We start from the raw sequence: 23,769 nt of genomic DNA, 5'->3' as shown, positions 1-23,769 counted from the left end.
CACGTATATTAAAGTGTGTGGTGAATGTATTCCAGATTCTACAAATGTATTAATTTCTGGTACAGAGTATGACATGTTTGTATCCAAATATGACTCACATAGATCCTTAGTGACATTATTTTGACCAGTAACTTGATTGGTATTTGGAAACATGTTCAGTGGGTGAACTTGCACTCCAGAAGGGATTCAGGATTAAAATTGTAATCAGTATCTTGTGAACTAAAAACATTTTGAGCTTGTTTGCACCTTGTGCGATGCGGAATTAATTTACTGTACGAGTTCATCCAGTCTCAAATACCACCTAAACGCAAAGCATCCCTTAGCTAATGGGAAAATGCCGGGCCAAGCACTGATGTAGCACAGGGGAAGAGTCGTCGTCAAACTACTATGTTTGAGTGCAACCGAGGCAAAGCCGTCAGCACAGCTCCATCAGCCAAGATAACTAATCTCCTCGCTCACCTGGCTCGAGAAACCCGTTCTAAAACTTACTTTTAGTTATTATTTGGGTAGCACACATTCTGAATGCCTTAGGCAGGATTCAAATGACCCATTTTAATCTAGATTATTCTATATTAATTCCAAGATTACAGTGAGATTAATCTAGATTAAAAAATTGTTATCTATGCCCACCACTAGTTAATACATTAGGCTTTTCCCGTAGAATCTTTGAAAATTGGCAGAGTATTTTGATGCAGAAGGTCTCCAATAGATTTAGATAACTTGATTTCAGATTGTGTCCCAACAAATTCAGATGACTTTGTAAAAATCCGTCCGTGGTGCTTCATATTTTATTGTTTTATCCTAATTTCAACCAAATGGGCGTAAGCGTTATTTATAAAATGGATTGACAGCAAAACCTATAAGTTATATTATTATTAACCTACACACCATACGTTGCCGAAATGGTTCGTACTCAAGATCCTGCTGGCGCTGGTTATGTCCACGTCAGGTACCTCATGCTGAAAAATGTAAAGCAGTTCCTTCTAGATTGCCCCTATGTGCGAGGAAATGTGGTGAAGTACCCTCTGTGTGCCCTTCCAGAGGAGAAAATGTATTGAAGTGCACAAATATGTGACCTTCCCCTGGAAAAGGGTGCTGTTATGAAAGTTCCTTTATGCTGCCCCTTAATGACAGTGTCCCAAAGGGTCCCCTTTGCGGTAGATACAATGTAATGCAGTGCTGTATAGGGTACTTCTACTGGTGAGAAAACATGGTGCCCAATTATGTGCCCCAGCAGTGGATACAATGTGATGTGGTACAAAAATCCCAGTGAAGAAAATGAAACGTGCATTCACTGTACTTGGACTCGATCCCTGGATGCAACTGATGTGGCTGTCCACAGCTCCTGGCTGCCCTGTAAGGAAGGACAACAAGTATGCCAAAAATGCAAAGGTGAATCCAGTGGACTCCCGGAGTTGATTCATTTTGACGGAACGTTTCCATTTTAACCGGCACATTTTTATAGCCTGTACGCTATTTATTATGTCTATGGTTTTCCTACTAGATGTGGTTTCTATGGTTCATCATGGTTTCTAGATGGCTGAGCGGTGAGGGAGTCGGGCTAGTAATCAGCCGTTGCCAGATCGATTCCCTGCCGTGCCAAATGACGTTGAGTCCTTGGCCAAGGCACTTCACCCTACTTGCCTCGGGGGGAATGTCCCTGTACTTACTGTAAGTCGCTCTGGATAAGAGCGTCTGCTAAATGTAAAATGTAAATGTAGCCTACCTGTTCTTCCTTAGCAAAAATAATGGCGTGACAAAACCCAGCGAAGAGTTGATTCCGAAAAATCGCAAATTTCAGACAGAATGGAGTGACAAGAACGCATTTGTGTTGCCGGTGGGGAGCACAAAACCGATGTGTTTAATCTGCAATGAGATGGTTGCCCTTGTCAAAAGTGGTAGAGCTAACGTGAAACGTCACTGTGACACAAAGCATAGACACTGAACAAAAGTACCCCCCGAACTCTGGTCTATGGGAGAAAGATGCCCAGGGGCACGGGCACTGTGAATGGGAGTCAATGGGATAGGTAAGGGCAAGAAAAAAAATCATGGTCCGTTCCGGATCCTCGACTGAATGGAAATTTGGTGAGTGGACCTTTTGAGTTTCTACTTGAGTACCCCTGCTCTACAGCAAACGACCGATGATGTACTGCTGTACAAGGAGTAACTCCCTTTCTGAACATAGACTATTACCTTATTCTCTTGAATGCAATACCCCTTAGTATTTTTATTGACATGAAAAGAATCACACAATTTGTACTTGTTATTCTTCTATTATATATTTTCAAGCTACAAAAAGCACACAAGGCAGAATGCTTTCATTTTAGAAAAAATGATAGAGAGACATTTAAATAAGGTAAGCTAAGATGCAAGGATGACTTCCCCAGGTGGTTCTGTGCAACAAACTATCTGGTATGTCAGGTTAAGATTTGAGACCTTAGAGCTTTACTTGAGACAAAGGATTGATGTCACAGTCCTGAAAATTTGCAACAACCACACAACCTTGTGGTCTGTATTTTGAAGGACACCTCTGACAATCCGGAATTTCATGGGTGATCAGGTTGGTACACCCAACATCAGTCTTGCTCTATGTAAGATGTATTTAGCTAACAAGGCCCTGGCTTTCAGTTGTTCAGCCCTAGCTAAACCATCAAAAGAAGGGACCATGCTCTCTAGTTCTTCTTGATCCTTGACTTCCTGAGATAAAACATAGATTGTGCATTCATTGTTGTTAACATCTATAGAAAACTTGTTTTCATTAGTAACTCTAACTGGCTTTGCTTAGCTTCAATAAGGGCGCGCAGCCTCACTAAACATTTGAGCTTGAACTTCCCTACAGCCTCACTAAACACTTGAGCTTGAACCTCATTAGTAAGAAGCATAGATTGATTTTGATTTTTGTTACCAGTGCACAGTGCTTGTGATGCACTTGGTGATTAAGATGTCAGTAAAGCATACAAATACACACTACTTGAACTATAGCTAGTGCATAGTGCCTGTGATACAATCGTGGCACATGCACACAAACAGATCCTTGGATTTATAGATAGGGCACAGTGCCCGAGATGATGTCGGTGACACACACATATTTTTTGAATCATAGATAGGGCAGTGCCCGCGATGATGTTGGTGACACACACATATTTTTTGAATTATAGATAAATAGTGCAGTGTTTGTGATGCAGCTGGTGATGACAGTTTTTCTCAGTGGTTTTGGTACATGTATTTCTCAGATCACAATTGAAATTCTCTGTCATCTCTGAAGTACTTGTTCAACCTCCATATCATCTATTCAAGTACAATTGCCAATGCTGTGGTAGTGTAGGCTACATTCATGCAAATGATTATGTAGCCTTAATTTGACTGCTGATTCCTAGTCTAATTCGCCATACAGCGTTTGCATGTACAGTTCTGCCGAACAAGGAGGCCTTTGAAAGCAGCTGATTCAATGTTACGCCAGCAGTCGGCACTATTCGGCCATATCGGTTGTAAAAGTGAATTCCATTTTAAATGAAGAAACTTTAATTATTGCACTTTTCTTAATTAGCTACGCTGAGTTGGATTATAAAAAGGACACCTGCAAAAAATTAACTTTGCAGAGTGCCCACTTTTCCAGATAATCTTGGGGAACTAACAAGGGACACACAAACAAACAAACACACAGAGATTTCTGGCATTATTAGAGAGATGATTGGCCCTCACATTGAGCCATCCATTGGACTGCCTCCTTACGCACTTCCTGAATTGACCGTAGGGGGTGCAGACTCTTAACTTTACCCTTAAGTTGTGTTCTCTAACGCCATCACAAAACTGATCCTGGATATCTTTATGAGAATTAGCTTTAGCTGGCTCATGTGATTTTACAACCTGATCCATTTTAGTCATCAAGGCACAGGAGTAATCCAACAGTGAATCTCCCTTGCATTGTTTGGGGTTAAAGAATCTATGCTGCAAAGAAATTAGTGTTATAGTGTTCTCTTTAAAAATACTATTGGCACTCTCCCTTTCCTCCGCAGGAAGATATATAACCTCCATTCCGAGCTGCCCCTTCCAAATGGGAGTCAGATGGCTGAGCGGTGAGGGAGTCGGTCTAGTAATCAGATAGTTGCTGGATCGATTCTCCGCCGTGACACATGATGTTGTGTCCTTGGGCAAGGCACTTCACCCTACTTGCCTCGGGGGGAATGTCCCTGTACTTACTGTAAGTCGCTCTGGATAAGAGCGTCTGCCAAATGACTAAATGTAAATGACTGTTTACAATTACATTTAGCTGACGCTTTTATCCAAAGCGACTTCCAAGAGAGAGCTTTACAAAAGAGGTCACTGATCATAACAACGAGATAGCCCCAAACATTGCGAGCAGCCAAACATGAAGCATACATTGTGAAAAAACTAGTGCCAAAGGGAAGAACCATAAGAGCATGCAGTTAAAAAAGTTACAATTAAACAACATGAACCTCAATCTTCCCATGGAAAAATATTATTTGTACATTACAGAACATTTCAATAAATCATATTAATGTTAGTGTTTAATTTAAACTACAATGTTCTAGCCTAATCATTTACCATAGGGAGTACTGTACCCCCCTACTATGGGTTTGATTCGCCTCTATGAGGCCACCCAACAACTTCCTTTTCTGCCTATGGAGGATTATAGGGGCCAAAACTAAATAAATAAATATTATAACACAAAGCTTAAATAAATGACTAATTATATAATGTAATGCCTAATTGACAGACAAAATATATAAATTACAAATTAAATGAGACACTAAATATATAAATGTTACATGTATTTGTTTGTATATATATATATTTACGTTTTAATGTGTTCACATTTATTTATTTATACTTACATTTATTTATTTATACTTACATTTATCCACGGTGTAACTTTCTGCAGCAAAATAAATCCGTCGTCCCCCGTCACCAAGTCAGGAGGCGGGTTAAAGCCTCTGATTGGTGAATGAACAGTATTACACACCAGGCAGACTCCACCAGTCGATCAAGCTCTCTTCAATCTAGAGGGATCCTCTATCGCCTCAATCTACAGCTGCTAGGGGTGTGCGACACTGCACGATGTGGTATAGATCCGATACCAAGGAGTAAATACAGGGCCAGTATTGCCAATACCGATACTTTTGGCTTAGAAAAGCAGTTTATCTACTTTCGTGTCGGGGAAAGCAATGCCTCATAATTGATTAAGTGAATGCATCATCAATATAAATATTTGAATGAACATTTAAAATGTTTCCTTTAATTAATTGTTCATGATTATGATCCTAATAAAACACAGGACAACGAGTTTTGTCAAAAATACTGTTAATATGTGCCGCTGAGTCGTGTTACTGCACGTACACGGCAACAACTCAGCCTAGCAGGGGAGGGGCAAAGTGAGTTTGAGCGAAGTTAGACGGTGTTTGCACAACCACTATGATGTAAAGGGAGTTGTGTACTCAGTGTGGAATGAAACTTGAGTATCGATCTAATCACGCTATCAATCAGGCTATTGATACCAACGTTGGTATCGATAGTTGCCGGGTTTCCCAACCCGGCCACTGTCGGTCTTGAGATCGATTTGCCCACCCCTATGCTGTATCATCTCGCTGAGGATCGTGAACACATTTTCATTGATGTCTATGTCAGTTAGGGCCAATATAATTTCTATAATTTCAGCGAAGCTCCCAATATGATGTAAAAAAGAAGTGAATTGGCAGGTGCCTCCATCTCTTCAGCTACCGCCAACATTTCGACCACTGTAGCATTCAATATTTCATTCATTGAATCCGCACAAGGTGCTGCCATCTTGGAATAGTCAAAAGCAGTCGATTCAAGTTGAACCACCAATCAGAGGCTTGAATCCGCCCCCTGACTTGGTGACGTGGGACGACGGATTTATATTGCTGCAGCAAGTTACACCGTGGATAAATGTAAGGATAAATAAATGTAAGGATAAATAAATAAATGTAAGGATAAATAAATAAATGTAAGTATAAATAAATAAATGTGAACACATTAAAATGTAAATATATACACATACACACAAATAGATGTAACATTTATATATTTAGTGTCTCATTTAATTTGTAATTGATATATTTTGTCTGTCAATTAGGCATTACATTATATAATTAGTCATTTATTTAAGCTTTGTGTTATAATATTTATTTATTTAGTTTTGGCCCCTATAATCCTCCATATCTGCCACCCCATTGCCATCCCGAATGAAAATCTCTAGATCCGACCCTGCCCCATTGTAAAAAGCAGTAAAGTATATATTTTGTTTAGCTGCTACTGGTTATCAGAATAAGGATATTCTGTAAATAATTATATAAATATTTTACATGTTGGTGAACTAGGAAAAGACTATCGAAGTAACAGTAAAAACTAAAATAATCATTACATTAGTGTTTCATTTTATTTGTAAATAGTTCATCTTAAAAGTTGTTTTGCAGTATTAAAGATATGCAATTGATAAACTTTAAACAAAAAGCAATACTTTTTTTTCAGTTCATTTTGTTCTGTGAGAGGCAGTGGCGGCTGGTGCATTTATTTCAAGGGGGGGCTACAAGTATATTTAGGCCGAATCCCAATACTCCCCCTTACCCCTTCCTCTTTCCCCTAGCCTAGTATCTCGCCTTACTGGGGGGGTCCGGGGGCATGCCCCCCCCGGGAGAAAAAAATGCTATCTCAACACCAGAAAGCAGTATTTTGGTGCATTCCTAAATGTATTTACTAATTTGTCAATTGAAGTGATGAAAACGACCTGGTGTATTGTCTTCCCCTGGCATTCGACTGTTGCTGAATTAATAGACCAATTTTAAACATTCGGGATGCGCGCGCAATGTGGCTGCAGAAAACTGGGAAAGGATAGCATTTAAAACGGCAAAAGGACCAGACGGATCATAAAAATAGTTAGATTAAAAAAAAAAAAAAAAAAAGTCAAGGAGGCCAGCCTTTAAGAGAGAAAGCGATTCCCCATTGATCTGTCTCATCAAAATTTTGATTTGGGTCACGAAAGTCTTGAAATTTGAGTGAGAATGTCGCCTGGTACAGACCGAATAGTCGAGCGGAAGCCATGTCTTCACGTCATGTCACAGCAAGTAACTTGCGCCCAGCCGGAAATACGTAGCCTATCAGCTAACTTTAGACAACGTAGATTTTTTTTCTTCAAAATTTTTTTGCAGCTTCAATATTCTATTAGCCATTTAATGTTGACGTTACTCATTAGACATGTTTTTCTTTCTTTTTAAGTCTTATTAAATTAAGTTTCAGGTCGGAATGTGATGCAGCAGTGGTGGGGCGGCGACCTAGCGCCCTCTATGAGCCGGCCGCTGCTGGTGAGAGGAATCCAGTGGGCTTGAACAAGTGCATCGAAATATGGGCTGAATGTCTGAGGTGGATATGCAAAGGACAGCTGACAGGTGATGATCCGGGTCTGCAATTTAACTAGCAAACCATCAGCCCGCGCCCACTGAATTAGTCAAGTTCTTATTATGTCCGAGTTAGTTTTTTTTTTTTGTCCCTTAGTGCCGATTCAAATTATAATCCTTCAACACAGCGACTTTAGCGAATTTAGAACACAGCTTTGATTTTGACCTCAGTAAACAGATACTTAGAACTCCATGTCTTGTTAAAAACTCTACATTCTGTTTCAACCTTTAGTTTTTCATTTTCGAGGGCTAACCAACAGCTATCTCCTGTCGGTGAGGTTGCGCAAGCGCACATATGTAAATCGCCTGATCACTAGTCTTTCAGGACTAAATATTTACTAGCTCTCAACACATTTATTTATTTTTTATTTACCTCACGCGGGCGGGATTAGGATAGCCTGTGGGTCGGTTGTGGCCGGCGGGCCGTACAATGCTCAGGTCTCCCATAACTGATTATCTGGTGCTCAGGTCATAATTTCAATCACACAGCACGGAGCAGTGTAGGCCTACAGGAATATCTGGACCACAGCCAATCAAAGGCAAAGACCCGCCACATCTGTCTCTGAATAGTTTAGACCACGATATGATCCAACTGAGTGTGAGTTCCGTCAAAGAAGAAACAAACGCTTCGTTCCTGGAGAGGCAGCGGATGCGGGGTTATGTGCACCGGTGCGACCTAGGAACATTTTTAGTCGCACCCCTTCAAATTTTGGTCGAATATGCGACCAAATTGGTCGCACTAGAGCCCTGCCCTATTCGGAGGCCTTAAGGAACAGTGTGAAATACCCCAAAAACCCAGTCAATCACCCCTTTAAAGTAAGCAACTCATGAGAAATCAAAACTTTTATTTTCTGAATTTTATACATTGTCACAGCATCCTCCATTGTTTCCTTTAATATCCCTGAAAGTCTGTACATATTAAATAGAACGCTTTCCAAAACCTCTGCCAAATGGCTGAATCAATGTGTGGAAGACCCGACAAAGCCTGACTTTGAGAATGTATGGCAACATTTCATTTAAATAACTTTTCCACACTTTATATGACAATTTAATCTAGTGTTATTTTGATGGAAAGAGTAATCACTCAGAAAAAATGTTTTCAAATGCCTCATCAAAGTCCCTTGCATTAGAGCTTGTTTTCCCCTCCATTTCCCTTGTTTTCCATCCATTACTTCTTCTTGTTCTCTTTACAGGCCACCACATAGCGCTGGGCCACATTCAGGGGAGGGGAGTATCCGTCTGCATAGGACGTGTCCTCAAACAAGACAGAGTAGTCGTCCTGGGGCTGGAACAAGAAGCGTTAAGAGGTTAGGATGAGAACTATCACTGCTTCATTTAAAAAATGCATTCAAAGTTGAGGCAGAAACACAAACTGAAGCTGTATGTCATCATGCGTATGTTTTTACATTAGAGACTAGGGCTGTCAAAATGGCTGACAAACTAAATTCGAATTCCTTACATAGATAATGGTATTATTCAAATGATATTAGAATTCTTATTAGAAAGAGTACTACTTAGCCTCCTAAGCCCACAAGTGAGCGCAATGAGCAAATATAAACCAAATCAAACGTTGCATTTTTCATTGAAAACTTTGTTTAAAGTGCATAACAATCATTCATAGATCAAATATAATTTATTTAATGTGCACACAAGGAAATTGAGGTAACAAAAGTTCATATAACTGGAAGTGCATCAGTAATATCAGAAAGTACGCTTCAACAGACAGCGTAATATGTTTAGACAAAATAGCAAACTATAATTCCGAAACTGACATTCGGAATGAGAAGACTGCATGTGTGTTCTCAAGTTTGATGTTATCTAGTGTTATAGCTGTGGTTTCTTACACAACTTACAAAAGACCAAAACATTAAAAAGTGCTGTGGCTCTTGGTTTCTGGAGTAAGCCTATCCAAGGCTAGATTGTTGACAAAACCAACGACATTTTTAAGTTGTGTAAGAAACCACTAATATATCACTTCGTAACGTCAAACTTGAGAACACACACAGTATTCTCATGACAAGACTTTTCTGGAGAATGTTAGTTTGCCATTTTGTCAAAAGATCCTCTCTGACTCCCAAGTCCTCACTGTCTTTTTGACCCATTTTTCAAATAAACAAGGCAGCCGTACTGCATCTACTGGGTTGAATTGTATAAGCTAACAAAAACAAACCATGTCAGTTACGTCATCATCTTGTCTCCTGACACACCAAAAATTTTTGGTGTCTCCCCTACTGTGACTCACCCTGTGCGGGGGTGTGTGGATGAGTGCTCGGTAGAAGCAGGTGGTCTGAGGATAGAGGGCAAGCACCAGCTGGTCTTTGCTGAACAGGGCTTCGGGGTCCGTCTCTGGGTTTGCCTTCCACTGGGGCAATGGAATGATGCGCCGCCTACTCAAAGTGTGCCTCCTGGGTCAGTGAAAACACACACAAAAGGTGAAAGGGGGATCAAGCAAACAGAGGGAAAAGAGATGGAATATGGAGAAGGAGAAATAAGAGAGAACAAAGGGAAGTACACAAAACAGTAACGGTAAACAAGTTGCAATGGAATAAAAGAGAGTAAGGAGGAGAAAACAGGGGAAAAGGTGTATTGAAGAGAGTCATTGGGCCTCATTCTCGAAGGCAGTTAAGAAGAATTTTAGAAGGAATTTCTTCTGAATTGGATTTAGGAAAACATTTGGCATTCATGAAAGTTCTCATCTGGGATTTGTTCTGAAATTCAGAAGACTTTCCGAACTCGAAATAGCAGTCGTAAATCGGCCAGAGTTGTCTCAATTGCGATTTCTTAAAAAACCACAAGGATCAAAAGGAATCGCATTTAAGAAAACTCTTCGTGTTTGAAGTGTCAATGAAGTTATGAGAAATCGTTGATGTGCGTTCACATCAATATAGACAATGGCAAGCCATTTTATCATTTAATCGATGAATTGTTGATATCCAAAATTCAAATTCTTGATATCAACAATTGCATTTTGGATATCAAGAATTTGAATTTTGGATATCAAGAATTGCATTTTGGATATCAACAATTCGAATTTTTGATATCAACAATTCATTGCTTAAATGATAAAACGGCTTGTCATACTTACTAAAAAAGCTTAGAATTGTATTTTTGATATCAAGAATTTGAATTTTGGATATAAAGAATTCATTGGTTAAATTATAAAACGGCTTGCCATAACAGACATCCTCGAATTTAAATAATTATAATAATTAACCTTGCTTAGTGTGCACACTGTTAGATCCAGTGGAGAACAATTCCACTGCTCATCTTACTGGTATGATGTTGCACCGATGCACCTGTGCACCGATTGCTTTTCGCTTGGACATAACTTGTGTTCCTGTTGCTTTCCTAATAGTGTCGATTCTGAGTGCACACGTCACTGCTGTTGCGTGCCCTTATAAGGAGCTGTCGGGGCTTGTATGTAAGCAAATGAAGGAGCACGAGGACACACTTTCAACTTAAGAAAACTCTTCCCGGGGAGCACAGCTCAGAAAACTTCTGCTGCGTAGGACACATTTTCAAGCGTTCATGAATTTGGCAGATGTCTTTTTCTTACATTGTTTTTCCGAAGCCCGTAAGAAACATTTCAGAAGAAACTTCTGAAATTTTTCGAGAATGAGGCCCATTGTCTATCTAATAGAAAGGACACTCACTCTTTCCCCTCTTCGTCAATATCATCAACTTCATACCTTTAAAAGATGGCAGAATACAAATTACAACACAGACAATAACACTACTCAGATTGTACCTTTTATTCAAGTTTAGGCTGATTCTGATGTCTTTTGTTGAAACAGAAGCTATTAATTAGCAGGTAAAGTAACATTGTCAGTTACTTCCTGTCCTTGAGATGCATATAGCTGGTGGCGGGTGATTAAAATTTGCAGCTAATTGGCTGAGAATTACTTGTTGGTGGAGTGACTGTAGCTGACCACTTCAGCCAGGATCCACTGTTCATCTCCGTCAACGGCCTTGACCCGCGCTGCCACCTTGTCTCCCTGCTTGGCCACGTAGTCACTGCTGGCTGGGATGGCCCCGCATAGGGGAGGGGGACTGGGAGAGAGGGAGGACAAAGGGTAAAGGAGAAGAATGGCAAATGTGGTATAGTGAGATAGGGAAAGAATGTGAGATAAGGAAGAAAGTGTGAATAAAAATGGAAGAAGAGAGATAGAGAACGTTAGTTTGCCAGAGATGGAAGATGGAGAGAACACAGATTTCCCAAATTAGTATAAAATAATATCAGATTTCCATATTGATGGATATTTATAGTCGCTGCAAAATATTCTTTTTTAGTTAATCTTATTTTTTTATTTTTACTGTTGCTTGCTTTTCTACAGGTACACTTGCACTTAGCGATTCATATTGTTTAATTGTAACTTGCTTAACTACATGCTCTTATGGTTCTTCCCTTTGGCACTTATTTTTTGGTTGTTCACCCGCAATGCTTTGGGGCTATCTTGCTGTTATTATCAGTGACCTATGCACTTTGTAAAGCTCTCTCTTGGAAGTCGCTTTGGATAAAAGCGTCTGCTAAATGAATAAATGTAAATGTAATTGAATGGCAGTGTGGACCCTCTTAAGGTCTACTATTTGACACTGTAACCGCTGGCTATCATACTACTGTAATTAGATCCGTTTGAGTAAAAAAAATTCCAGCATTTTTAAGAACCCTTTAATCTGACCAAGGACACACTAAACAAGAAAAAAACGTGTAGAGACGTAGTCCGTAGAAGGTTTAAGCTACCTGTCTCCTGGTTTGCCAATCCACAGAGGGAGCGTCATGGCTGACTGTTGGAGTAGGGTCATGAGCACCCCTCTCCTCATTGTCTTCCTTGGAGGGTCATGATCACTGTACACACCTGCCATTTTAGCAGCTGGAGAGTGTGTGAGAAAGGAGAAAGAGGAAAAAATAACTACATCAAATTCTGCATTAATACTGTTCTTTAAATACCTAGCCTTTACCCTTCTTCTTTAAACTACATGAAATGTAAACTTACTTACCTATTCTTCTCTCCTCCAACAATGATTTGATTTCTGCAATTTTTTCAAGAGCATGGCGTAGAATACTGTAAGAAACATATAAAAATTATGTTTTTCAGTCCATGCAAGAGGACTTTAAGATTAAAAGCAGGATAGGTACGTTTTGCGAACCTAACAATTTTGGCTTGAGTTCAAAAGGATTCAAACCAAAATATCCCGCCACCTTCCTTAAAAGCCACTCCTCCAAAACACAAACGTGCACAAACACCTTGATGATTGCTCGTGTTTATTACAGTCCTGCGATGCCCACAGAAACAGGATGGATTTTATTTTACAGTCAAGCCTTTAGATTTATTGGTTGCTTTCAGGATGTAAAGTTAATTTCAGCAAATATGATAATAAATGCTAATCAACAACATTACCTATCCTGCCTTTAAGTTTGAATACACACAATAGGGTCTGGTGCTCACCTGCACTCTGCCTCAGCATCCGCTTTTGCTGTAGTGTAGAGGCCCCTTAGCTTTGTCCGGTAATAAGGAGAGGCTGAAAGATATGGATATAAACAACATTTAAGGAAGAGAGAAGTACAGTGCAGTACTGAATTCAGTTTACAACTTGTAGGAAATCATCACTGTCATGTGGCCATGGGAAAACTTGGTAGAAGTTATATACAATATATACAAAATACGATATGCAACATAGCAACAACAGAAAACGCCACAAGACGGGAAAGATGGAAACATACTTTTATTTTCCGTCTGCATCCTTTCATGTGTTTTCTGAATGTTGAGCAGATTGTGTTCACTACGTGACCGCTCCTCCTAAAAGAGAGTAGTGTAAAGTCTCCATCAAGTTTTCTTTCTGTAGCCTATAGGCAACTTTTTACATTTTATACACAATTTTTAGATCTTAAGTTGTGGAGGATATTACTAATAAATAATTTCCTACTGAATGATTTTGAGTAGATTATGCCTTATCTTGCTTGGCTGTTAAAAAGGTAATGTGTAAAAACAATAAAAACAAATGAATAGTAGCAAGCTAGTTCTCAGTCGCCTAAAGCCGCTCGCACACTGCCAGAAAAATGCCGACCAACTCCAACCAAAAGCCAACTGTCGGATCAGTGTGCGCCATCAGTGTGTGTTTGTTGGTGTTAGTTGGCGTTGGTCGGATGGAGTTTATTGAGTTTGACATGGAGTTGTGGAAAGTCTGACCAATGTGCACCATTTCCCCAAAACTGGCAACATTCTGAGAATATGTATATACCCATACGGAACGTCAGCGTGCACAATTATCTATGATGTTAAGGTTAGCTGTCTATTGTAGTTGTCAAGGGAACATACTCTCAGAATGTCTATTATATTACTCACTTTAGCCATATATTCCATATTTTGGGAGGGGGCGCTCTGAGATATACTAGCTCTAACTTAACGATTATCAATTACAGTAGGCCTACTTGTATCCTATCCTAGATGGCTATTTGAAACATTTTTCACACGCAGGTTACTTGGAACTTTAAACTTGAATATCTTACAGTCAAAATGTTTAATCTACTAACCAGCCAATTTCATAGAAAACAGAGGGAAACTGCTTATATTTTAAATTTGACCACAGAACATGTTCTTTTTATGTAGAGTGAATACAGGTAGTGGGACACTTCCAGAACAATTTCTTTGTATGTCACTTTTTGCCATGAATGCATTGCCATATAATCAAACGTGATACATTCATGGAAAGCTTAAAGTCTCCCTTAAACTATTGATGAGGAAAAAAACATGAAAGACCAAATACAGGAAGCATGACCCTTCTTTGAACCTCTGCTAACCAAACCCCAAATTCTTTCATGATATTGGTAAAGTGGGACAGCATTACGGTCTATTTAAGTATTCAATTTAAGTATTTAAAATTATTTTTGTAGCATGTTATAGTATACTATTAAGTATAACACTTAATTTCTGACGAACACTTGAAATCTGATGCTACTTTAATGCACTCTACTTATTCCACATTCTATTGCTTCCTTCCCTTAGCTTTCTCGTTCCACATCCTCCCTGTCTGTTTAACCGTCTATCCTGAAATACTTTTTGGACTGTTTTACATTATACTGAAAAGTAAATCATAGCCTATCCAAAAGTAGTTACTCTTAATAAATGCAATCATTGTTGACATGTAAATTCATAATAAACACAACAAAAATGGACATAAAAGCCCTTTAAATCACTTGAATGTCTGTCCAAGTTTACCAGTAACACCCTGTCCCACTTTACCAATATTTTAACTGGGAGAGACAAAAACAATCAATAAAAACATATATAATTATTTTAAATACATTTCAAGATTTCCTGCTACACTTTAACTTCTTACCAAAATACACTGCCTGGCCCTCCAAAAAAAGTCACCACCTGGATTGAACTAAGCAAATAGGTCCTAGCATTGGATAATTAAAATTTACATGTAGTCATTTAGCAGACAATCTTATCCAGAGCGACTTACAGTAAGTACAGGGACATTCCCCCAAGGCAAGTAGGGTGAAGTGCCTTGCGCAAGGACACAACGTAATTTGGCACGGCCGGGAATCGAACTGGCAACCTTCAGATTACTAGCCCGATTCCCTAACCGCTCAGCCACCTGACTAATTACTGCATGAGTGGTTATGTTTAAGATGGCAACAAGTTATTGAACCCTAACTGATGCAGTGAGAAGCTTCTCATTTCTTAAACAACCATGTCGAAGGACACATCCTGTGGTCATGGAAAAGATGTTAATCTCTTTCAGAAGGGTCAAATTATTGGCATACATCAAGCAAAGAAAACATCTAAGGAGATTGCTGAAACTACTAAAATTAGGATAAGAACTGTTCAACGGATTGGACTCTGCAGCAATGGAAGAAGGTCATGTGGTCTTATGAGTCCAGATTTACCCTGTTTCAGAGTGATTGGCGCATCAGGGTACGAAGAGAGGCGGTTGAAGTGATGCACACATCATGCCTTGTGCCTATCATACAAGCCTGTGTGGGCAGTGCTATGATCTGCGGTTGCTAAAGTTGGTCAGGTTCAGCAACGTTATGCACCCAAAGAATGAGGTCAGCTGACTACCTGAATATACTGAATGACCAGGTTATTCCATCAATGGATTTTTCTTCCCTGATGGGACGGGCATGTTCCAAGATGACAATGCCAAGATACTTTGCCCAGTGGTCTGACTCCACCATAATCAATACAAGATCTTGGCAAAAAATTAATGCAGCTCTGGACAGAAATAAATGTTGTGACATTGCAGAAGCTTATCAAAACGATGCCACAGCGAATGTGTGCCGTAATCAAAGCTAAAGGTGGTCCAACTAAATATTAGAGTGTGTGACTTTTTTTGGCCAGGCAATGTGGTAACTACAAACCCTAAACCAAGTTTTACTTTTTTTTAGCTTCAAATAGCAGTCATTTCACTTATCATAGATTTTTTAGATCCTGGTGTTGAAAAGACGCATATCACTCCCCCAAAAGTGACATCACAAACACAGAACCCCACCAATTTAGCCCTTTACCCTCTAAGGATGAACTATGTAATGAGTTTTGATCATTTAAGTATTTACACATTAAAACATAGATCAAGCTTAAAGGTATTTGCACACTGAGTCCGAAATTCGTGTCCGAAATGTTTGCACGTAAAAAAATAAATACAACCTCAAGTTATGTCAATCACACTTACACACTTCCTCCAAAACGTTTGTCCGTCAAAAAAAGTTTAGGATCGGGTTCGATTTTCTGCGTTTTTGCATTCATAGCCAGCATTTTGATAGTTTTTTTGGCAATTCAGAGCCACCGAATTTTGAGGCTGACAATTGCGAAAAACGCATAGGGTGAGTTCAGGTAATGTGGGACATCAGGTAAAGTGGGACAGTTATGCATTTGATGATTTAATATGTGCAAAACCGACATCCAATCACCAGAGCTGATCTTGACTCGTAAATACAACACTTCTAGTCACTATGCAGTGGTTTTTATTTGTCTGACATCATCCAGGGTTCCCACGGAACTTTCGGAACTTTAAATTTCCGAAAGACGCTGCAGTTCACTTGATTGTGATTGGCCAAATGACTCGCCTGACGTATCACCAAATATGCTTTATTGCAGTAGGTTTTTGAAACTCCCGTTTATGGGAAATTGTAACCCCCCCCCCCCCCCCCCCCCCCCCCCCCAAATAAAAACTCTCCGGATCTACACGATTCACATGGATGACATTTTTTTCATTCAAAACTGCTATTTTCACCAAAAAGTGACAAGTTTGCAGCTAACGCTAGTCCAACAAAATGCTAACGCAGCGGGACTAGCTAGCTAGCACATAGACTGCAGACCACTAAGGTTTACATCAGTTACACTTTATACGTATTGTATAAGTCAAACCCCACAACTGAATGAATCTTGCCACACCCTTGCAACTACCCAGCTAACAAGGGAAGTCCTGGGGACGTTCGGTGACGTTCCTATTTGGTCCCCTATAGGTTATACCATGACCTTATTAAAGTTCCTAAAAGGTCACAATTTAGTCAGTTATAGACATTTATTTTTTAACTTTCAGGGGACGTTCCAGGAACGTCCCTGGTTGGCTATGATATGACATTATGTTTAAAACTTTTGGGGGGTTCCAGAACGTCATTCGTTGGTCATAACGTAACCATCTAAATTCCGAACGGATATTTTTGTTTGTGTGTCATTCTGTGATGTGACTTGCTCGAGCTATAGCCTACTGTCACTCTGGAAACTGTACAGTATTAAATCAATTGTTTATGTATGGTACCAACAACTTGCATTTGAGCGAAGTAATACATTACAGTCATAAATAATTTGGGGATGTACCATCACTGAAACAAAACATCTAAGCTGGATCCAGCCTATCCAAGCACCAGCTGCGTCTCTCCAAATGTTCCATACTAGCCTATTACAGCACATCTCTCGCGGACGTCACCACTCGTGACGTGAACCCTGTTAAGTGAAGAAGTTGTTGAGAGACAGCAAAACTCCCACATTTGATCCCGCATCCTTCATTTATAGCTATAATACCATTTGATAATCAATTTGTGTAAATATATCTTCAACTTAAGTTTTAATGTTGATAGTTTAGTTCTTTGTTATTGTGTTTTTAATCGTTTTTTTTGTGTAGTTGGTTAGTTTAGAGTAATTTAGCACACTCCTGTGAAGGTGGGCCACCTGAAGGACAGAATTTGAGGTAAATATGTTTATAATACAAACTTTAGCTCTACTATCGATGTATTTGTATATTTATCCAACGTGAAATAGCCATATCGAAAATTAATGTATAAACATTTCAAGCCGATTTGAGTTGGCACTGGTTTTGTAAGTTGGCTAAATTGCGACGTCATACAGTACAGTATCGTCTTAATTTGTACAGTAGCTAACAATGTTATCGATAGCACTTGTTAGCTCTAAATCGGATGCCTACACACTAGTGGAGTCGTTTCTTTAAGGATACAGAAAAGACAAAACAGCTGAAGCCACTATGGACAGGTGAAGGCTACAGCTCTAGCTAGTCAAGAAGCGTTAGCTCTACTGTAGAGTAGCAAGCTACTTTTGGACAGTTAGACTGGAGCTACAATGAACCAAGACGTTTTGCAAGAAAAGTAGTTATCATAATGACAGTTGGCTGTCATTCCCACTTAGCGTCATTGTTGTCCTGGTTACGGACTCAGACATGCACGATCTGTAGTTACTGTTGCTACGTCGGACAAGCTCTAAATCGGATGTCTACACACTAGTGGTGTCGTGTCTTTAAGGATACAGAAAATACAAAACAGCTGAAGCTACTTTTGGACAGGTGAAGGCTACAGGTCTAGCTAGTCAAGTAGCGTTAGCTCTACTGTAGAGTAGTAAGCTACTTTTGGACAGTTAGCTCTAGACTAGAGCTGCAATAAACCAAGACGTTTTGCAAGAAAAGTAGCTATCATAATGACAGTTGGCTGTCATTTCCACTTAGCGTCATTGTTATCCTGGTTACGGACTCAGACGTGCATGATCTCTAGTTACTGTTGCAACGAGAGGCAGCTAAATCTTTTTTTGCGTCATGGACGTCCATAGACTGACGGCGAAGGCTGCTGATCTTTGCATGGATGGACGGACGGCGATGCTGTTCAGAGTGCCGTCCATAGAGGGAGCATATATTTTGGACGGCGATGAATTAGCAGGGACGTCCGTCGCTAGGGGGAGCATAGATCATGGACGGTGTCATAGTCGTCCATATGGACGTCCATAGAATGACGGCGATGGCTGCTGATCTTTGCATGGATGGACGGACGGCGATGCTGTTCAGAGTGCCGTCCCTGATTAGCAGGGACGGCGCTAGCACTAGAATGGTTGAGAACGACGGCCATGTTTAGCAGGCTGTTGAGCTAACAGAACTGCCGAAGGCTACCATAGCATGTAGCTAGCTACATTAACTTTGGATGACTCAATCTTTTGTCAAGTTAATTTGTATGAATTGCATGTTAGTGTAGGCCATATATTCACGCCTTTATTTTATTTTTTTACATAATCAGCAGTATAATCTCATGACAATATAGACTTGAAAAACAATATGTTATGGTTTGGGTTTGCCTAGATATAGGCTACATATATTTTAATTATTTCGAGAATTGTTAATAAAGACTCATTTAAAATGTTAACATTGTGTTATGACCCTATGAAATACATTGCCCTTTAGGTCTTTTAAACCGTCAGTTTAAAGTGTTTTATGGGTGGATTTGGATCCACCAGTCAGTAGCTCCAATGTTGCGCACGAACGTTGAGCGGAGACGTATATGCTCCCTCTATGGACGGCACTCTGAACAGCATCGCCGTCCGTCCTTCCATGCAAATATCAGCAGCCATCGCCATCATTCTATGGACGTCCATATGGACGGCTATGACGCCGTCCATGATCTATGCTCCCCCTAGCGACGGACGTCCCTGCTTATCCATCGCCGTCCAAAATATATGCTCCCTCTATGGACGGCACTCTGAACAGCATCGCCGTCCGTCCATCCATGCAAAGATCAGCAGCCATCGCCGTCAGTCTATGGACGTCCATATGGAAGCTACTTCCATATACTGAAGCTACTTTTGGACAGGTGAAGGCTACAGCTTGAGCTAGTCAAGTAGCGTTAACTCTACTCTAGAGTAGCAAGCTATTTTTGGACAGTTAGCTCTAGACTAGAGCTACAATAAACCAAGACTTTTTGCAAGAAAAGTATCATAATGATATGCTACGTTGCTACGTCGGACAAATGTTCACGATGAGTAGATGAAGGAAAGTTGATTAGCACTAGCTAGATGGTTGTAAATATCTGGATACTGAAGGTCAGGGAAGCTTTCCATTTCACTTGTTACTGTCCTAAAAATAACTCCAGGATAAAATACACTTCTACTTAATGTTCTTTGCATTTGATCTGCTGTCTAATTGTAGCTAATTCATGTTGCAGGTGTTGATTCCGGACAAACTGGTGGAGGAGGAGAAGGGAGAGGATGAAGAGGGGTTGACACAATTAAAATATAAGAAAATTAATTCAGGCTTTTAAAATGCATTTGAATAAAGTGTTTGTTTATATTGTAAATCGTGTTTTTTCTTCTATAAGCATACACATAAGAAGTTAAAATACACACTACTTAGCAGCAGCCTGTTATACTTAAAAGTTGATTTTTTTTAAATAAAAATTTTAAATTACATTGTTGAGTTTAAGTGAACACAGTCAGTTTAGCACTATAGGCTAATATGCATTTTATACTTTGTGTACCAAAAATATCCATTAAATGCATAAATGTGACTATAGATTAAAGTTGAGAAATGGATTCTGCATTTGGTATGCGAAAGTTATCAGGATGTCGCAAGGGAACGTCCCCATGACGTCGCAGACAAACGTCCCCTAAATGTTATGAGGATGTTACATGGACGTCGGGGGGACGTTTGTCTGCGATGTCACCGGGACTTTCAGGGGACCCTACAAAAAATCGTCATGGGGACGTTCCCTTACAACGTCCTGATAACATTCGGGGACGTTGAGGGGACGTCCTGGGGACGTCATTGTGGTAGCTAGGTAGCATTGTTGTATATAAACTAATTATTATTATATTAGCAGACTAGGCTGACAGACGATGACTGTCCCACTTTACCCGACAAGCTGTCCCACATTACCTGAAAATGCTGCCTGAGTGAGAGAGGGGGTCATGTTATGTTTGAAAGTGTGTAGCTTCTAAAATATTGTGTATTCCCATTTCATTCCTACATGAAAATGTTCCTAAGCCCTAAAACGATTTACAGAAACACCACTGGGGCGAGTTAACAGTTATTTTAAGTCTACGTGAGCCTCTACCAAAAAGTGTCCCACATTACCTGAAATCACCCTACGAAAATGATGCACTCAGTGTGCAAGGGCCTTTCAGTCACAGCAAGTGTTTCTGACTGTAAGGGGTTCCCCCCAGTAACCCGCTGGTCTCCTACTCCTAGGCGGTGACGAGAAGATCACTTCTGCGTTTGGCTCACCTGTGTCTGCTTAATAAGTTGATGCAGCTCTGTTAAAAGCTCAGCAATTTTAGTATCTGCCGACATGCTGCCTGTGGATGAGAAGCAAAACGCTTTTACAGCACATTTCAGAAATAACGTTGGTTTCTAGTACTACAGTAGGCTTTAACACAACGCGATAAGAGCTGTCATTTTCATTTATAGACAGTCCAAAGTAGAATAAGCAGCAACTGTATCAACCGATTCAAATATAACTATTAAGCGAGCTTGCTGATAACTAGTTAACAGTGCTGAAAGTCATATAAGTCCTGCATGCGAATGATAAATGTTACTATGAGTATGAACGGTAGACATGTTGTGTGTAATTTTGCTATCTAGCCTGTGCTAGCTAGGCTAGCTCGAACTGAACTACTTTAGTGTACTAGCTACTATACTACTGTACTATAGCAACAACTAGCTAGACTATAATGCTTTCTGTTCAGTATGATATGTGGTTTCAGTTTAACTAACAGTGGCTGGATGTGAAAAACAATACTACTCAAAAAACGGACTAGGGTATTTGTATAGCTACCGTACACGATTCCTATTATTCCGTCGTCTCACGTTTTTTGGTTCTTAGCTATTTAGCCTGTTAGCTTTCATTAGATTCTCAATGCCTTGTAGTACAGATCATCACGTGGGACAAACAGAACCGTCCTATAACAAATGTCAATGCGCATTTTCAAAGCCTCAGGTAAAGACTACAGTGATACAGTATCGGTCCATTCCTAAGAATAAGCAAACATAAGCATTTTTTTAAATTGAAACATACTTACTTTTCAGTCCTTTTCCTTACTGCATTTTATAAATCAAGTTTTAAAACAGATACACAGCTTTCGTTATATTTTATAATTTATGCCCAATTTTAAGGCAATTTCTTTGAGTAAGCATGCCAAATATGCAGTCAGCAGAATTCTGAAAAAAGGAGCAAGAATGATCGACATTTGTGGTAAATGCAGAGGGGACCCAGTACAATAACCCTCAACGGCTCAACAACTGTGTTGAAGAACATAGTCACCGAACAATAGGGAATGTATTGCTCTGAAAGCAAATATCTTGATATAGTCATTTTGTTTGGTGTGTTGAGACAACATGGATGTCTGGGAAGGGTGAAGGAGCAAAGGGTGGAGAGGTGATAACGGAAAGTTAATATTCAAGCATGATATGGAGAGAAACAAGTCACCAAGTGGATGATAGACAGACACAGATAAGTTATGACTCATCCTGAAAGCTAAACTGTGTGAAGTATCTACAAGCAACTTTAGCACATTGGTAGGAGCTTAAATGGGCAAGTTTGTACTTAAGCAAATATGTACTGTACAGAGCTCCTGACATAATGAGAGCACATGACATAAAGTCTGTCCAAAATGCAAAAGGAGGAGAAACTAAAAGCAAAGTTCTCAAGTTACATAAAAGGAATGAATTAGAAAAGTATTTAAGTTACAAATGAAAAAAGCAAGATCAGTATTGGGGCAAAAAAGGGACAGTGTACAAAAAAGTGCAAACAAATGTAGTGGGTGACAAAAGAATAATAAAAGTATATTGCACATATGGCAGGATAAGCCCTTACATTTTTGCACTGACTAAACTTAATGGCTCGTTTTGTAGTTACATTTATAAAGGGTGGTGACGGAAGTATACAGCTTTTTCTTTTCTCAACTATGACTGCCAGTTTCCCGCAATGCTCACAAACAATGAGGTCATGTAACAAAATATAATTCTGTGGAAAATTCCATACTTCCATCTCGAACTTCTGAATTTACCAGTGTAATAGTACTATAGCATGGTTAAAATAATCCACAATAGATCAAAAATAGGAAATAACTTATTTCTAGTCACTTCCCAGTCACTAAAATTTCAGTAACGTCAGCAACAAGTTATTTAATTCAGAAACCATTCTCAATGTTCTCTAGCCACTCACTTTTCAACTCATGCATGGTACCATTATCAGCCATGTTTTATAATTCACATACACTCAGCAGGGAGCACTGACAAATCTGATAAAGGTCAAATCTGAAAGAACAGGGGGGATGAAGTGGGTCAGAGTACACAGTGATAAGTTTTAAATGAACCACAGGTGCTGATAGAAGTCAGCTGATAGAAAACATCTATAATCTAATCCAAGGTCCAAGGCAGTGTGGCGGGCAGGGGCGCGGGGTGGGGGGGTGGAGTTTCCATGGCACCGATCTACCTTAATAATGGAATTGTTTAAAAATAAATAGCCTATGTTCATAATTGTATATGGCAAATACATAATTTTTTGTATTACATGCTAAAATAAATTAAGTTGCTTTAGTGGTGTCTAAGAAAACAACTCACAAATTCAGCAGATTTTGTTTTTGGGTTACTAGCTGAAAAATAAAATGTTTCAAACAAGACTGAACAACAGCCTAATATCAATAAATTCAGCTTGCGCTGTCACACATTCCAAAAAGAAGGATAAATCAGAACAATAATTTTGAATAACAAATTGAACATGTGAACCAAAACAGCAACTGTTTCTGCATAACATTCCATATAAATGTACTAGATATATAAAAGACAACAACAATAGGCTGCCACAGTAAGAATATGAGAGTGTGCATGGACCAGACAAAAGCCAGTCTACTTCTGTTTCCATAAACTTTCATTAGGAAAAGGAAACGGAACACAAATGTGACACAAAGGACAAAAATATACAAACAAGCCGCGTGTGACTTACAACTAGAGTGACTTTTAATTTCTAGTTGGCATTGCCAGTACATCAAATATTTACAAATTGTGATGCAATATTTACAGTAGCCTACTTTTAGGTCAAGGACTCATGGGATGAGTGAGA

At 39.5% G+C, this 23,769-nt stretch overlaps 1 protein-coding gene across 6 annotated transcripts in view; it reads right to left on the bottom strand.

Annotated features, from left to right (window-relative positions):
* Nucleotides 1–8,263: 8,263 nt before the first annotated feature.
* The window catches only part of sgf29 (SAGA complex associated factor 29), a 49,637-nt gene continuing 34,131 nt past the window's right edge, over nucleotides 8,264–23,769 (bottom strand). Inside the window, exons 1-10 of one of the 6 annotated variants that reach the window (XM_047037605.1) lie at nucleotides 21,728–21,957; nucleotides 20,934–21,004; nucleotides 13,156–13,231; nucleotides 12,881–12,953; nucleotides 12,432–12,496; nucleotides 12,175–12,304; nucleotides 11,337–11,483; nucleotides 11,087–11,122; nucleotides 9,676–9,838; nucleotides 8,264–8,718 (exon numbers count right to left, since the gene is read on the bottom strand). In XM_047037605.1, the coding sequence (XP_046893561.1) occupies nucleotides 8,602–8,718; nucleotides 9,676–9,838; nucleotides 11,087–11,122; nucleotides 11,337–11,483; nucleotides 12,175–12,304; nucleotides 12,432–12,496; nucleotides 12,881–12,953; nucleotides 13,156–13,231; nucleotides 20,934–20,999 (873 nt within the window). In that variant the 5' untranslated portion in view covers nucleotides 21,000–21,004; nucleotides 21,728–21,957 and the 3' untranslated portion in view covers nucleotides 8,264–8,601. The other 5 variants (XM_047037603.1, XM_047037604.1, XM_047037606.1 and 2 more) reach the window with 5 other exon arrangements.

The sequence above is a fragment of the Hypomesus transpacificus genome, chromosome 17 (assembly GCF_021917145.1).
Source record: "Hypomesus transpacificus isolate Combined female chromosome 17, fHypTra1, whole genome shotgun sequence".
NCBI classification, from domain to species: Eukaryota; Metazoa; Chordata; class Actinopteri; order Osmeriformes; family Osmeridae; genus Hypomesus; species Hypomesus transpacificus.
Note: the sequence above shows the minus strand (reverse complement) of the source record. Positions and strands in the feature narration are given on the sequence as shown.